The sequence below is a fragment of the Toxotes jaculatrix genome, chromosome 23 (genome assembly GCF_017976425.1).
Source record: "Toxotes jaculatrix isolate fToxJac2 chromosome 23, fToxJac2.pri, whole genome shotgun sequence".
Taxonomy (NCBI): domain Eukaryota; kingdom Metazoa; phylum Chordata; class Actinopteri; family Toxotidae; genus Toxotes; species Toxotes jaculatrix.
Window position 1 is genome coordinate 3905772 of NC_054416.1, and position 17108 is coordinate 3922879.

The window sequence follows — 17108 nt, forward strand, 5'->3', positions numbered from 1 at the left end:
TGTGCCCTACGCTACCGCCGTTGTTCCTCTGAGAGAACCTCAACATGGCCTCCGACGGACCACCGGGTACCGAATCCCTCCCGTCCGATTTAGGGAGTGCTATTGCGGCTCTGAACACATGGAGCAACCCAGAGCTTCAGGCCAAGCTGGCGGAGCTGGGAGCGCCCACAATGGGTAAGAAAAAGACAGAGAAAGCCGCGGAGAGCAGTAGAAGAAGCGCTGTGTTTAGCTAACAGTTGTTAGCCGGTTGCTAATGCTAGCTAGTAAAACTGACTACTTCCCTTGCAGTGAGCTAAAGTTAGGCCTGTTTACACTCTCTGAAATTCTTACGTATTCATTTATTACGCAAATACGCTATATTCTTACCAATGCGATGAGTTTAAAGAAATACTGCCGGCATTTGTTTGGTGTGGTTCTTACTTAGCCCATTCATTTAGCTGGCTTACAGCTACCTTTCAGGGTTAGCTAAGCACTTGTCAGAGTTAACGTTAGCCAACTTTTCTGTCGGTCTGTTTGTTGTGAAGTTAATGTGGCACTACATTCATAGACTCCTATCTGTGTTGTCTAATTACCAGTTATGACATTTCTCTGAATAATTTCTTCAGGTCCCAGAGAGGAACTGATTGATAGACTGAAGGGCTACATGATGCAGGTAAATGTGTGCTCAGGATTCGCGCTTTTAGTTTTACCCACATAACAGCAATGCGGTCTTAACATAGATGTGTGTGGTTCTGTTTGCATGTTTGTCAAATGATCCAAACGCTCCATGTGTTGTCTTGGGTACCAGAGTTCATTTGTTATGCATGTATGTTTCTCTCTGCAGACTGGGATTCTCCTCAGCAAACCTAATGATGACAAACAAATGGGCTCGCAGGTAAATTTTCTTAATATGTCTCTCAGACCAGTCCTCTGTATCTATGCATGCAGTGTGACTTTGATTACATTGCTGTCAGATGCACTGTTCTCCTCACAGTCTCCTGTATTTCCTCCTCCACAGATGCCAGGTATCCCTCCTATGCCTCCGATGCCTATGCCACCCATGCCTCCTGGTATGGGCATGATCCAGGCTATGAGCATGATGCCCGGAGGTCCCCCTCCACCTGGCATACACATGGGCATAGAGCCACCAGGTTTGCCCCCTCCCGGCCTCTCGCAGGATGATCAGCTGAAGATGGTGCAGCAAAGAGCAGCCATGGTGTTGCAGCAGGAGGAGAGGGCCAAGCAGCAGGTGAGGGTGGCTGGACCACAAGTTTACTGACTATGTTATCCACTTGTTGCATTTAGCTTTTCCTTTAAAACACAAACATAAATCAAACTATTCTGCTTTGGGTAGCAGAATCTAAATGAGAATAACTGCAACATCTCATATATGATAACTGGCCAATAAATGTCAATAAAGAGTGATGCGATAAGGACTTCTTGCTCTTTGGAAAGAGTGGAGGACTAAAGCGATTGTAAAGTTAAATGATATGTTTTATGTTTGTGTGTGTCACAGGGTGATCCCCAAGTCATGGATGAACAGGATCTTCTGGAGCAGCAGAAAAGGGTGAGAGGATGAAGAGAGTCAAACAGTCAGATAGTCACATGATCATATGTGGTTATCAGAGAAAGAGCTTTACTTCGGTTCGAAAAATGTAAAAAATCTGCAGAAAATGATGTTGTATGTTTATTTTTGTTACCAAATTCTTGCTTTGAATTTGATACTGTAGAGTTTAGAAAGTAGAAAATCACTTTATAATAGTCAGGCCATCCTTTTCATTTTCTACCTCCCAACCTTTTTCACTATTCTTTTGTTTTCTTCCACCTTGATTAAACTTCTTTTCTTTAACCATGCATTTAATGCCTGTCTCTATCTTGAAATATCAGGCTGCAGTGCTGCTGGAACAAGAGCGTCAGCAAGAGATTGCCAAGATGCAGGCTCCTGGGCCCAGGCCCATGCCCATGCCCCCTGTCAGCACAGTGAGAGGTATGTTGGCAATGTAATAGTTCTATTTAGATTTCTAATTAGTGCTATACATGGCCTTAGCCATAATCAGTCATCCATAATTTACTGTTACTAAATGATCACACTCAAAACAAACATTTTGCATCACCCACAAACTGTCTGTCTGTAGGTTTGGATCCTCGTGGGCCACTTCCTCCTGGTGTGACTATGTTGCCGACCCAGAAACAGAGAGTGCCGCCTCCTCCAGGAGAGGACAGCAGAGAGGTGACCAGACTTTTTTCTTCTATGTGTGTTTTTATAAGTTGGAAAGCACAATCAACTTGTATAACTGACATCCGTTTTTTTTGTCACATTTCCTCCAAAAAATTCAGTTAAGATTATGCATTTTGTTATTTTTCTTCAAATATAATCACACAGATTGTACTTTTGTACTTTTTGCCTTTGATGATGAAATAACACTGTGGTGTGTCCACTGTTGATTAGATTATATCTGCTCTTTCTACATAAAATCAAACCTTCAAACAGTTTGTTCAGGCTCAAAGGACTTTTACTCTTGATTATTTGCATGTTGGTCTCATTTTAGGCTGAAAGAAGGATTGTCAGCTTCATAATCAGATTTTCTTAAAGTCATGTTTATCTGGCTGTGAATATTCTGTTTCAGACACTTAGATCTCTTATTGATTGACGGTGGGAGCCTATCTTGTGATGTACATTCTCCTAATCATGTTTTTTGCTTCCATCTCAGGTCTGGCAGAGCGAGGAGGTGAGCATCAGTGGGCCCAAGATCCCTCAGGCTCTGGAGAAAATCCTCCAGCTGAAGGAGATCAGGCAGGAGCAGCTCACTGACCCCACAGGTCAGTACAGCTATCGACTGAGTTTTCCCTCAGAAACAAAGTGGAAAAAAATGAACACCAGCCAGAACAGTCCATGTGCTAAAGAAATATTTTTTGGCGTCTGATTTGTCTCATTTTATGTTCGGTTTCCTTTCAGAAGGGGATGATGATGAGGGAGCAGAGATGGACATGACCAACTCCTCTGGTCCAGTCATGTCTGAGACAGAAGACGATGATAGCCAAATGTCTAAGAAAGATGTAAGTCTTTCTCTCTAACCTTCTTCCAATGAATACTAGATGCTTTTAAGACTCATAGCATGATGGTAATTCAGAGGCAGGGAAGGAACATGTGTTTTTGTTTTCACAAATATTTTTAAGTTATCTCAACTCTTTTTTTTTAACATTTGACCCAACCTTTGCCTCAGAAAAACCGCAGACGCAGGAACCGCAAGAAGAAGAGCAAGAAGAAGCGAGCTCAGGAGAAGAAGGAGCAGGCAGAGCAGGCGGAGCAGGAGCAGCAGGAGCAGCAGAAGAAGGAGGGTGGCAACAAAGAGAAAGAGCCAGAGGTGGAGATCGAGTACGTCACAGAGGAGCCGGAGATCTACGACCCCAACTACATCTTCTTCAAGAGGATCTTTGAGGCGTTCAAGGTAAGAAACATGATGTAAATGCAGAATAATACCCCCGTTTCCTTGTGCAGGTGGCTGACGGCTAAAGATTAGTTTTTGCTGCTGACAGTATTTTAATTTTGTTTTGGTTTTGCTGTAACACAGTGTTTACTTTCTCTTTTCCAGCTGACAGATGATGTTAAGAAAGAGAAGGAGAAGGAGCCTGAGAAGGCAGAAAAGCAGGAGACAGCCGTGCTGCGGAAAAAGGGATTTGAGGAGGAGAAGAAGGACAGCGACGAAAGTGATGAGGTTGGAATCTATCCATCTGTTAGGAAAACAGAACAAAAAGAACAAATGTTTGTTTTCTTGAATTGTTAAACATTTTAAATATCTTTTTATGTACAGGAAGTCAGACAAGATGCGCCTAAACTGTCCAAAAAGAAGCTGAGGAGGATGAACAGGCTGACTGTGGCTGAACTTAAGCAGGTAAATTAAGATTCACAAGTCAGCTGTTACGCAGTCACAGTCTAAAAGGAAACAAATGTTTTTCAAGACAAATACACACAACATGCTTTCATCTAATCTTTCATTCTGCTTCTTTGCTCCAGCTGGTGGCCCGTCCAGATGTTGTGGAGATGCATGATGTGACAGCCCAGGAGCCCAAGCTGCTTGTCCACCTGAAGGCCACCAGGAACACGGTGCCGGTGCCCCGCCACTGGTGCTTCAAAAGGAAGTATCTGCAGGGCAAGAGAGGTATAGAGAAGCCTCCGTTTGAGCTCCCAGAGTTCATCAAGAGAACCGGAATCCAGGAGATGAGGGAGGCCCTGCAGGAGAAGGTAGGTTTTTAAAGTCACAGTAGCCCTTTAGCATTTCTGTCTTCTATACAACAACGCAGTACAAGCCCAGCTCCTTCTTTGTCCACGCACAGGAGGACGCCAAAACCATGAAAACCAAAATGAGAGAGAAGGTTCGTCCAAAGATGGGAAAGATCGACATCGACTACCAGAAGCTCCACGATGCTTTCTTCAAATGGCAGATCAAACCCAAGCTCACTATCCACGGAGACCTTTACTATGAGGTACTCGATCCTCAGGAATTTAACCATTTCTCACAGTTAACTGACCTTCAGGAAAATTTACTTCATAGTCACCCAGGCTCCAAATGAACAATGGCAGTGCAACTAAAGGTTCTGCTGTGTGTGTGTTTCTGTGTCTCTGCAGGGCAAAGAGTTTGAGACTCGTCTGAAAGAGAAGAAGCCAGGTGATCTGTCTGATGAGCTGCGTATCGCTCTGGGCATGCCAGTCGGACCTGTGAGTGCCACTGACATTATAATTCCGTGTGAATTTACTGAGCAAAAACACACAAAAAAACAATAATCACCAACTATCTTGTTATGTTGCTCTCCCCACTTTTTTTCCCAGAACGCCCACAAGGTGCCTCCCCCTTGGCTGATAGCCATGCAGAGGTATGGCCCCCCTCCATCCTACCCTAACCTCAAGATCCCTGGACTCAACTCCCCCATCCCAGAGGTAAGGCCACAGACAACATGTCCTACTGTTGTTTCTATGTGTACAGATCGTACCAGTTTGAGTCATTTAAGAAGCTGTTCCATCAACATTCTTGCTCAACCCTAAATATTGAAAGGTTTATTATTCATATACTAAATCTAAACCTTAACAGTAGATTATATCAGTGTAGGTACGTTGATGTATTTCAGTACGTTGAATTCTTCTCCTTCCTCTTCCTGTTAGAACTGTACATTTGGGTACCACGCCGGAGGCTGGGGGAAGCCGCCAGTAGACGAAATGGGCAAACCTCTTTATGGTGACGTGTTTGGGACCAATGCTGCCGACTTCCAGGTAACAAGACAAAATTCCAGTGTTCTTACAAGAATCCTTCGCTCCATGAAGTTTGTGTACACCGTGATTCTTATGTGTTTACCTGAATGTGTCTCTGTGCTCAGGCCAAAGCGGAGGAGGAGGAGGTGGACCACACACCTTGGGGAGAGCTGGAGCCCTCAGACGAGGAGTCATCCGAGGAAGAGGAGGAGGAGGAGAGCGATGAAGAGAAACCAGACGAAACTGGGTTCTTCACACCAGCAGACAGGTACTTGACATGCAAATTACAGTCAACACTTTAATCAAGAAGTTAGGAAACATGAGTGCATGAATCATGAAGAGCCTTATCCCAGAATAAGTGGAAGTGTTTTATAGTTGTGCAAGAAAAATGAGTGTGCAAAAAGTATCTAAAATAGAAGCTGTTTGTTTTTATTTTTAGTTTGTACTATTTTAGATCAAATAAAAACTTCTAACTTGAGAGAAGAGATGTTGCTAAACGCAGCTCTGCCTGTCACCCTCTGTTCAAGGAGCTGGAAGGTTAAATGGCAGCTTTGTAAACTACATTCTCATTAATGCAGAGACACACACTAATTATTTTACCATAATTTACCATGTAATTACAAGATCAACTGGTCTGTGGACTTTGCACTCTGGTGTTTGACTTTCCTGTGATTATCTCTTGGGTAACCATTTGTTTTTTCCCCTGTGTGTGTGGGTTAATGTCCAAAGGTTTCAGATCATCCCCACAGCTTCATGATGTGTTGTACTTAATATACATACAAAGATACACTCATGGACACGCATGGATAACCATGTACTGTATTTCATTCTGTGTGCTTCAGTGGACTGATCACCCCTGGAGGCTTCTCATCAGTACCTGCCGGCATGGAGACCCCAGAGCTGATTGAGCTGAGGAAGAAGAAGATCGAGGAGGCCATGGACGGGTGAGCGTCTCTCTGTGCTGTCACAGCTGTGATGCAGATTTAATTTACCATTCACTGCAGCAGTAGTGCTCCTGATGTTTTCATGGGCATCTGTCATTCTTAGTTAATAGGTTTTTGAAATGAGTAATGATTAATAAAACACTCTGCAGCTTCCTCTGCAGTTTTCTTGGTGTGACCGTTCTTTTGTCTTCATAGAAATGAGACGCCACAGCTGTACACGGTGCTCCCTGAGAGACGAACTGGCCCCGTAGGAGCAGCCATGATGGCCTCAACACACATCTACGACATGTCAGGGGTAAGACAACTCTGTGAGCTTGAGATGAGATATTTTACTCTATATATGTATGAATGGGGGGAAAATGTAGACTCTCTCTGTAGCAATGCCTTAAAACTCCTCCTCTGTCTTTCAGTCCATGGCAGGTCGTAAGGCGGGTGGAGGGCAGGAGTCACAGGGTGTTGAGGTGGCCCTGGCCCCAGAAGAGCTGGAGCTGGACCCCATGGCCATGACCCAAAAGTACGAGGAGCACGTCAGGGAACAGCAGGCCCAGGTGGAGAAGGAGGACTTCAGTGACATGGTGGCCGAGCACGCTGCCAAACAGAAGGTACAGACTCTGAATCGCTGTCATTGTACTTTTTTCTTTCAGATCAGTGTTTCTCTGGAACACAGAAAGATTATGTTACCAGGCAGCTGCAGCAGTAATTTGTTAGAGATACACAAAAGAAAACCACAAAAGATGGAAGTTGCGGTCACACTGCCAGAAAAAAACAGCAGTGAAATCAACAAAACATCCTTTTTAAAAACAGTGAAATGACACATTCTTAACTCTTAGCAAGTGAGGTTGTTTTAAGAAAAGGCATTATAAGGCTGTTAAAGCTTACACATTCACCGCATACATCATTAACATATGACCAACAGTTGGTCATTTAAGCCCCACATGATGAACAGATTAGGGCCAGTGTAGGAAAGTGTTTTATTTATAAACCAATGGAAAGCTGGGGTCTGGTAATGCAGTGTGGTTTACAGTAATTTTAGTTTTCCCCTTGTGGTAACATTTGAATATTAATTGCCTCTTCCCCCCCTCTCTCTGTTTCATTGTCACCATACAGCAAAAAAAGAGGAAGGCCCAGCCACAGGACACGCGAGGCGGCGCGAAGAAATACAAAGAGTTCAAGTTCTAGAGCAGAAACAAAAAGACGAAGTGCAGCAAGAGAAAAAGCCACAACAGGAAATGAAAAAGGAAGGCCTGCGCTCAGATTTTATCTTCAGAGGATGCAGACTGCAACACCGCTCATCTGTTAGACCAGTAACAGTAAATACATGTTTTGTTCCCTTTTTAAAACTTTAAGTAGTCGATGCTTACAGGATGCATCTCGTGTAGTCATTGTCACATGACAATGGTGACATGTGTTTCCTCTGTTTTGGTTATTTTTTCACTGTAACCATGTTTTGTTTTTCTTTTATTTCTGTTTTTTTGTAAATAAATGAAATGACAACAAGAGGTCGCAACTGTTCTGCCCCCAGATTTCCATTTTGTTTCATTCTAATTTATCAGTTTATGGGAATTTTCTCCAAGTGTAAGTGTTAGATAATCATTTTTCACTGGTAAAATGCAGAGTTTCAGCTGATCCAGTCATAAGCGGAGTTAGATCACTGAGACATCAGTGTGCAGGTTGCTTTGGAAATGGAATACTCACTGATTTCGTGGCTGCCTCTGTCTTCAGCGAAATTGATAAAAATGTGAAATGTGATTTAAGGACTAAGAACAAGAATATACAGAACTTATATATAAATAGAATTTATTATTATATTTATCGTAATAGACTCTACTCTCTATTTGGACCAAATCAGACTATTTCTGCAAAGTATATTTCTGTTAAATGCTCATGATTATACACACACTCACACTCAGGACCCAGTCTCTCAGGTCTTGTCCAGACCGGTTGCTGTGGTAACGCTGATGTCACCACAGCATGACCAAAGATGTCAGGGGAGCACCACATGCAAATGATGACTCATTAATTCTCACAAGCATGCAAACTACTTGCTGCTGCTATTGTTTTCCAGTACAACGAGCTGCAGCCCCCGTTTCCACAGCTCGGGGGCAGTAGAGGACTCTTAACGTGACAGTCACCTGACCGTCTGTGAAGCACAGTGACCTAAATAACTGCGGCACCCTCGTGTAGACTCGGTCACTACTGCACACACACGCTTACATTCACAGGGAGCAACGACCTGTGCAAATACAAGGCCTTTACTATCCTAAAAATACAGATGATCGCAGCAGCTATTTGCATGTTCTTGGTTTTTTAGGACAAATGTCCAGTTTCTCGGTTACACCTTTCTGAGAGGGACATTTGCCCCTTTTGGAGTAAATGACATCATCCCCTGGCATGTAGGCGTGCCTTCACCTGTGAGCCTGAAATCTGTTTGCCAGCACCCTCACTGGTTCAGTATGCACAACAGACTGTGATGATACTGCCACACAGAGCCAGTCATACACCCAGTGTTTTTCTATTGTTTATTCCTGCAATCAGTGTTTTTAAAAAGTCCCTGATTTTACCCTAAATTGCTGAGTATAATTTTACAGATAATCAATGGATTAATTAGTGGTTAGAATAATTTTTAGGAATGTATGAATTGGTGCATTTTGCTGTTTTAATGCAAATACCGTGTATACTGCACATTACAGTAGGACTGCACACTGCATTCACCTACATATGTAGGAAATATAGCTGTGTTGCATAAACTTAATTGACTTTGACATTGGATTTGAAGCCTGTACAGTGTCACTTGATGACTTGGCAGATTTGGGGCGCTGTGTAAAAAGTAACCCAGGATTATCCCGTGACCATGTTTTAATCCGCCTGATTCTAATCTCTTTATCAATGGCAGGAGCTGGTGGTGAGAGAAGCGTGTTAAAAAGAGCAGGGGTTTTGCACTGCATTTAAGTCATTCAGCTGATTATCCAGGACTGACAACAGAGACAGTCACGCCAGCTGATTTCACTAATTATCACACTTCCAATCGAAGAAGAATAATGCAGGACATACCACGTCTCAACCTGCAATCTACAAGGCGTGAAGCAGTCTTACCACCTCTAATACACTGACTGCACAACATGAAAAATGCAGGACTGACAGCACATGCCAAAAGGCTGAGCTCATCTGTGATTAAATTGACATAGCCTACTGTAAGAGGCAGTAAAGCCAGTTTCAGATTCGACCTATAATCATGGCCTTTTATGCATGTGTAAATGATAATTACAGCAATGCGCCTTTCACAAGTTTCTATAAATAGAAACTGAGGTGCACTGAACTAAATGTTTACCCTGTGCCAAATGGAAAAGCAACCATGAGAGATGATACTTAGCATTTGATCTGAGTACACCATGTGCAATTAACGTGTACAAATGACAATATAATGCTTCCCTTTTTCATTAATTATATGTAGATGTGGCTTCACTGCTGTCACACTCCTAAATGTCCCATGCTGCCTTTGTTCTACTTCCACGATTGTGCATTTAATGCTTGGACTTAAACTTGTTTTCAACTAGTTTTCAACTAGTTAGGATTGGTTTGGTCATTTTACTTTTATTTATTCAGTGGTGATATTTCCAGCATCCTCTGGGTGTAATATAATCCTGAGGAATAACTTGGCTAAATCTCAGTAAGAGTGCTGTAGTAATTTCTCATTTACTTTACAGTTATGAGTGTATCCTCAGCCAGACAGAGCAAATCCATCCATGAACATTTCAGACGCATAATGTCGTTGTGAGCCCTGATCACGGCCGTGATAATCTGCCCATAGAGCAACGTCAAGCTGATGGCAGCCAGCCGTGCTCTGACGTCGGTGGAGTGATTAGGTTGCCTCCTGATTTATATTCAGATTCAGATTCAGAGATTGTAATCATAGCCCTGTCTTTGTTACCCCAGGGTGCAAACAACACACCTGTTTCCTGCTGCTTTGTCAGACAGCCAAACCCTGTGAGACCTGCACCATGGTGTCTGTTTTAAAGGGGGACAAGGGTGAAGAATGGCTCCCAGTTGGTGATTAAAAAGATAAACAGAAGTGGGAAAAAAAACATGGCAGACAAGCAGTCGTGAATGTGAAACCACATGATTACTGCATTTACCTTTTCACCTATATGTGTGTTTTCCCTCTACGTGTCAATTCACCCACTGTAACCGGTTTTGCACCTTTTCTGTATTTGCTCACAACAGCAGAAAGAAGGTGTGTGTGTGTGTGTGTGTGTAAGCTTTCACATGTGTATGACTAATGGGAATAATTTCAGCAGCACCTGAGACTCCAGTCAGTGTGCCACATGGGCCTAAAATAGAACAATTCACACATTTACCCAGACTGATACACAGTAAAATACACAATGCTTTTTTTTCCCTTTATGTATGAGATACAGATGCAGAGTGTAATATTCAGATGATGTGAGGGGAAAGCACTGAATGGCAAAGTTAATCTGCAGTTTAAATCAGTGCCATTGTAAGGAGGAAAAGCTGTTGTTCCACTGTGCGCTGTCTTTGATTTGTCTAATGATAACCTCGAAACATTAAACTTACAGGCTTGTCCAGGTGAAATGTGAATGTTTACTGACCTCTGACACCGTAAAACACTGCTGTTAGTTAGCTTTAGGCCTAATGCACAATATCACCAAAACACCACACATACCCAGTCACAAATTTAGATATTTGTGCTACCTTAAATAATGCATAAACACACTAGCTCTTGTTTTTACTATATTATTATTATTATTATTATTTACAGTGCAATGTACAATGAATTTAAGACCTTTATTATAACCATATAGCAAAAGTAATAATGAAATTAAATCCACGATTTATAAAACACAGCGTCCCCCCCCACCCTCCCTCCCTCCCTGTACGTCCTCTCACTGAAGAGGCGTAGCTCGCTGGTTTCTGCTCATTGTGCGACTTCGCCGAGAGAAATTTCCGCTTCCTCCTCCACCGACAAACACCACCAACCAGCGCACACCGAGCCCACACGAAGTTGAGGCGCAGAGAGAGAGAGAGGGAGAGGGAGAGGGGACGAAGACAGAAACAGACGCGGGGGTTTGCCGCCTGCCTTCGGGTACAAACCCCGACGACTGCAATGTTTTCACCATCGGGCGGCGATTAGCAACTTTCCGTCTGCGCTGACTGTAACGTTACGGGGGAGCGTTTCACGCATTTGCACCAGCAGGAGCCTGAAAAAACAAGGCAAAGGAGGGAGGAGGACCGACAGCACCAAAAAAAAAAAGGACAGCACATTCATACACACACACACACACGAAGAAGAAGCCAGGCTACTACGGGTATTCCTCCTTTCAGCTCCGTCTGAACGCTCGTTTTCAGCCTCCAGGATGTCGGAGCGAGGAGGGCTCCCGCGGACTGGGGGCGTCCCTTCGCCGCACATGCAGCCCTCCAAGCCGGTCAGCATCACCTCCAACCGGCCGGTCCACATGAACCTGTACGCTACCTGGGAGGTGGACCGATCGTCACCCAGCTGCGTGCCGAGGTATGTGAAGGGGACCGCGGCGGAAACGAGGGGGGCAGACGCGGGGCTGGTTGTGAATGGGGAAATGACCCAGTCGGGTTGTTTATACCGACATCTGTAGATGCCTGTTTGGAAAACATATCACCTCATATGATATGATTGTTGATGTTAAAGTAGTATTCATATGTGGGAACGTCACATTAAAGGCAACTATTACCATTTTATTTTAGATAATTTAAAGATTGCTGTCTGTATCTGATTGGACCCCTTTTAGCCCCGCCACGACCCTCCCAGGTCCTCAGACCCCAATTTGACCACCACCAGTTCACAGACATAATCGTTACCCGGTACCTTAATGTTATAGTTGGCACAAACAGACGCGTCCTCTGGTTATCTTTAATGCTAATCAGGCTGTTTGTGTTGGGGCAGCTGCAGCCTTTCCCCAGTAGATAGCCCCAGTTGTTGCCCACCTGATCGATGCAGACACAAAGACCGATGAGGCATCGGGTTGCAGACTGTCACTGCAACTATAGAAGGAGGTTTTGCATGCATATATGATGTAGTGCTAACATCAGGTGCCGTGACATGTTGGTTTGAAGAAGAAGAAGAGGCACGTAGGAGTGATCTTTGAGGTGACTCTGCAGGCAGAAGTGACTCATTGTTGATAAAAATCACCCCGTTTCCTTGACATGTTGATCACTGCAGGCTGTGATGCAATGAAAGTTGTTGTGTATGTTCACGTGGGCCGTGCATGCAGCTCGGTCATAGTAGATGCATTGTCACAAGCTTTAGTCCCAAACAAAGACGTTCAAGTAGGCTCCTTTGTTTGACTGAGAGACCCGACAGCCAGTCTGTGAAGGGACGCTGCTGGCAGAAGCAGGTGCACTTGCTTGTGCGACCTGTGATTGTTTCACCTGCGTGACAAGACACATATCGGATGTGATGTTCATGTGTGGGCTCCAGCTGAAGTCTGTCCTCCTGTATTTATGATGTGAGGATAATAACTGTGGTCATGAGTTAGATTCAAGGTCAAAGGTTAACCGCCGTGACTGTAGTGCCGCTCATGTGATTCACAAGCCCGGCTAAATACACGGTTGGAGAGCTGATGATGGATTTTACAGCAAATCAAACCGCATAGAGGAATGTAGTAAAGTTTTTGTTGTTGTTGGTAGAACAAAAACAATAAGACTTATATTGCAGTTAGCACCACTTAGCCAGTAAATCTGAAACTGCAAACATGACATGTAAAGTTTACCCTCCAATTGTGTTTCATTTTGTGGTCAGCCAGCTGAACTGCATCCTCTGAGATGAGCCCAGATGTTTAGATTACTAAAAGCAATTAGTGAGAATAAAGCTTGCTGGTAAAAGCATTGCACACGACTCACACACTGACATCTTAATGCTGCTTTCTAAAATGCTTTTGGGCTTTACTGGGTTAGAAGCAAAGCCTCAAGGGTGTGTTTTGCCTCTTGGTATTTGAGTGTGTGTGAGTGTGTGCGCACCATGCACTTGTGAATAAAAGATCTTGGATCTTTATTTTGGAACAGCTCGTATGAATAAATCATCTATTGTTAGCCTACATTTTGAATATCTTTCCTTCTGACCTTTCTTTATAGATGCAGATTATTACCTTCTCTGTGTTGGCGTGTTAATATCCACAGCTGATTTTGTATATTTTGGCGTCGTGCTTCGAAATGTGATTGTGGATGTTTTTTGGGGGCTTTTTTCTGCAGGCGTCACGGTCCGTCAAATATCTTCGATTTCACTGCAGTTGCAGCAACAGAGACTCACAGAGCCAGAAAAAAAGAGGTGGTGGTGGTGATGGGGGGGTGGAGAGAAACAGAGGATGAGACTGAGAGATGGAAGTAGAAGCGGTGGCTCTGTCATCTACATTTAAATAGTATTCCTCACAGTCGCAGACAACAGGAAGATCTTCAGAAATGGGGCTGGCAACTAATCTGTGGCACAGTCCTCCACGTCTGGGACAACCTGCATCTACTACAGAGTGAAATTCAGTCCTGATGATGTTTAGCAGTGAGCCAAGTTCGGCCTGTTTGTTTCTTGTTTACTTATTTGTAGCTTAATCTTTGTTGCTGCAACAACAAGAACCTGTCCTATAGCTGAGGTTTCATTGCTCTAACCTCTTCCTGTCTACCCAAAATGCAACTTGTTGTGCTGTTTACTCATTGCTCTGGAGTTACTAAATTTGCCCTGGGTGGCATAAACATGCACTCAGTTGTTTACTCCAAATCCTCATTTGTAGAGAATCCGTAAAAAAAATAAAAAAATGCAAAAGGTATCAACATATCAACCACCCACTTGTTTGTTTTGTGGCATTTGTGGTCACATTCAGCAGGGAGTGACAGGAAATATTCGAGCATGGGAGATGATATCACTTGTTTGAGCAGTCATGAGTCAAATTTTGCGAGTACGCTATACCCGTCTTCCTGAGCAAGCAGGATACCCTGAATATTTGTTGTGAAGGGCACAGAGGCACAGTCGTCTGAAAATCAGCTCCACCCTTCCTCATATCCATCAACACAGCGTGAGTGCCTCTGAGGTCACTTCTGTGTTCAGCCCTCCTGACCTTCTATTCTATTCTTTACTACAGAGGAATAAATCATTTCACTGGCTCCAGACCAGCTCTTTCAGTGCGGTGCGGAGGGTGATTCCTCTCTTCGCTGTCTCTTCTAGGTTTTGCAGTGTCATCAGCGCATACACACAGACACACACACATAATATAAAGGGGTGCTTGCCACTATTCCCTCTGCTCGGTTCATTGGTTCTTCTCCCTCACCACGGGGCATGAAACGTTCATTTTCTGCAGCTAAATAATCCCACTGATGAGTACAGAAGCTGCTCCGCCAGCCCTGGAGCCTCACCTCATGCATATATAGAGGCTGTAGTGAATAAAGATTAGCAGTTCTCAGGTGTATTTAGTGTTACTGCAAGGTGGAATGTCGCCAGTCCCTGCCAGTGTTCACACTGCAAATGGTTTGGATTCCAGCATCCATGAGGGTTTAGTTAAGGCCTCCCTGTGCAGCTACTCTGTGTCTGGTATTCCAGGAATGGGCCCGGTCGCAGAGCTCCTCGTCTTGCATTATTAAAGAAGCCCTCCTTGCTGAGCAGAGGGGAAAGTCCAGGAATGGGCCCCGTCGCAGAGCTCCTTGTCTTGCATTATTTAAGAAGGCCTCCTTGCAGAACAGAAGGGAAAGTCCCATGACGTCGTTCCATAGGTGGATGCTAGGCTCTGTGCTTCACTCCGGCATCCGAGCCATGAGTGAGTGGGGAGTCTGTCCCAGAGAAAGCACAGATCAGATGTACAGGACCACAGGGAAGGAGAGGGGCTTTATGTGTGATGTTCTCCAGTCTGTGGTGCTCCCAACCTTTTTGGCCATGTAAGATCTTTATAGTGAAATTTGTCTACATGGCACAGGTTGCACTTTTTTTATTGCATTGGTCACCACTCTGGAGAAATTGCAGGTTGTGGTTGCTTTGTTTTAAACCCTTACTTTAAACCCTCACAAAACACTTTTAAGAAGCCAAGACAAGGACATTTTCAGTAATGCCTGTCTCTTCTGTTCAGGAACCTTCAAAATGTTCACTTTTAGTTGCTTAAAATGTTTATAACCCAGCAGTTTGAGCTGTTTGTATGTTCCTCAAAAGAGCATCAGCTAAAAGCCTAAATATATATATAATTAAGTGAAAACAGCAGGGTCATTGCATTAAAAATAGAGGCTTGTCTTCTGGCCTGGTAACGAATACTGTTGGCACGAAGAAGCACGGTGCAGAAATGCAGGATGTTCTGAATTATACATCGTGCATTTGGTAGACCCGTTTGCTATAATTGCCCTGGTGCACAATAGAGGGACGACGCTCGCCGTTCCTCAAGTGTCAGCGTTACGTTATCCACGCAGCCCCCGAAACCCCGGCTGCTGAACACACACACAAGTGGAAAGAAAAGGAGAGAGCGCCAACAGGCTATCGCATACGTGCACACACGCAGACACAGGCGGACGGGGCAGTAGTGTTCATTAAGACTTTGCCACTTGCCCTGGCACTGCTCGCTCTTCCGCACAGCTGAGTGGCCAAGAGGTCTGAAGTTTCCTTCGCGGCTCAGCTCGCCCTTTGGAGATGGAGGGAGATAGAGTGTAAAGTACAGACCTCTTCCTCCTCACCCTGACTTTCCATGATAATTTACCATTTCTGATAGTAGCCTTCTGACCTCGAGCCCCAGGGAGAGATGAGAGATGATGACATACATGCTCATTATTGACTTTAATGATCTGTTTATCCAATGGCTTTGCATTGACTCTGGAATCTGTTTTTCCTTGTGTAAAACTGCAGTGTTTTCAGAGTATTTTAGAGTATTTTCATGTTTTTCCCAGCAGCTTTGAAGGCCGGCAGGCTGTAACGACCTGCGGTGAATCCTCTCACCCAGCTTTAAAAAGCTGCTAACCCTCTCAAAAGAATTTCACTGGTATGCCTTTCAGTGCTGTAATGCCCAGTAGTGGCATAAATGCTCTTTTATGTACTTTCCCAAGAATAAAAGTCACAGGGGAACGGTGTCAGTTTGGAGGCCTGAAATATCAGTATCAGACCGTAGAAACCAAAATTGGTTGAACTCACCAATGCACCTGATCTGGCTCTGCTGGGTGCTTCTCAAACAGGGTCCAAAATGGACAACGTTTGCTGCTGAATTGGGAGACCCCGATTTTAAGAAGACACACACCTTTTTCCAACATCAGAAAAAGAGTTTTTGAAGAGACAAAACTCTGTTAGACGTTGATGGGAAGGTTTTGCTGAAATGCCGATAGTCCAGGGAGAAGATAGTCCTCATCTTTGAAACCTTTTCTCTCTTTAAGTGAAACATGAAATACCATTAATTTAGATCCCACGCCTGTGCAGCTTATCTTTCAGTCATACGCTCACACTCTGACACATTCTGTCGAGCTCTTCAAAGTGGCCTGAATGAGTTTCCCTGCCTGTTAGCGGTTTTCAGACCGTCTTTTCCAGCTTGTTATCGTGACATTCAGTGCACGCTGTAGTTGTTGGCGGCCTGACAGACGGTTTGGTCCCTGGTACGTTGTCGCTGTGAAGACGTCGGGACGAGCTTTCGACTCATTTCACTGGTCAGGAACTTGCTTCTTCACTGGCAGCAAAAGACGTTCTGTGAGCAATTAGAAGCTCCTGTATGTTACACCAGCTAACTAAACACTTTCAGGGCCGACACATTATTAATGGACTTGAAGAAAATTGCTACCTTTGCAACATTAAGGCTAAAACAACCAATAATGCAGCACTCTGAATGTCTGATGTAACTGCACAGTTTTCTAGTCCTCCACAATGTTTTTCCAACGTAATTTCTAGTAAAAATATCGTCTTATGTGGATTTTTTGAGGCGTCTCAGTGAAAAAGAGAGCAGACGAACAAA

The 17108-nt window shown here is 44.0% G+C and overlaps 2 protein-coding genes across 3 annotated transcripts in view; both read left to right on the forward strand.

Annotated features, from left to right (window-relative positions):
- The first annotated feature begins 8 nt into the window (after window positions 1-8).
- On the forward strand, window positions 9-7667 carry sf3b2 (splicing factor 3b, subunit 2). Its single transcript, XM_041031768.1, has 22 exons — window positions 9-174; window positions 606-652; window positions 824-874; window positions 998-1228; window positions 1496-1546; window positions 1867-1966; window positions 2115-2209; window positions 2691-2799; window positions 2936-3036; window positions 3204-3428; window positions 3573-3695; window positions 3792-3872; window positions 3995-4222; window positions 4315-4464; window positions 4607-4696; window positions 4808-4915; window positions 5138-5245; window positions 5350-5492; window positions 6067-6168; window positions 6364-6463; window positions 6579-6770; window positions 7276-7667. The coding sequence occupies exons 1-22, from the start codon at window positions 45-47 to the stop codon at window positions 7345-7347; spliced, it is 2637 nt and encodes an 878-aa protein (XP_040887702.1). The 5' UTR covers window positions 9-44; the 3' UTR covers window positions 7348-7667.
- Window positions 7668-11168: 3501 nt separating this feature from the next.
- Window positions 11169-17108, forward strand: part of LOC121176822 (phosphofurin acidic cluster sorting protein 1-like) — a 43867-nt gene continuing 37927 nt past the window's right edge. For both annotated transcript variants that reach the window (XM_041030905.1, XM_041030906.1), the window contains exon 1: window positions 11169-11695. In XM_041030905.1, the coding sequence (XP_040886839.1) occupies window positions 11541-11695 (155 nt within the window). In that variant the 5' untranslated portion in view covers window positions 11169-11540. The remainder of the gene's footprint in view (window positions 11696-17108) is intronic.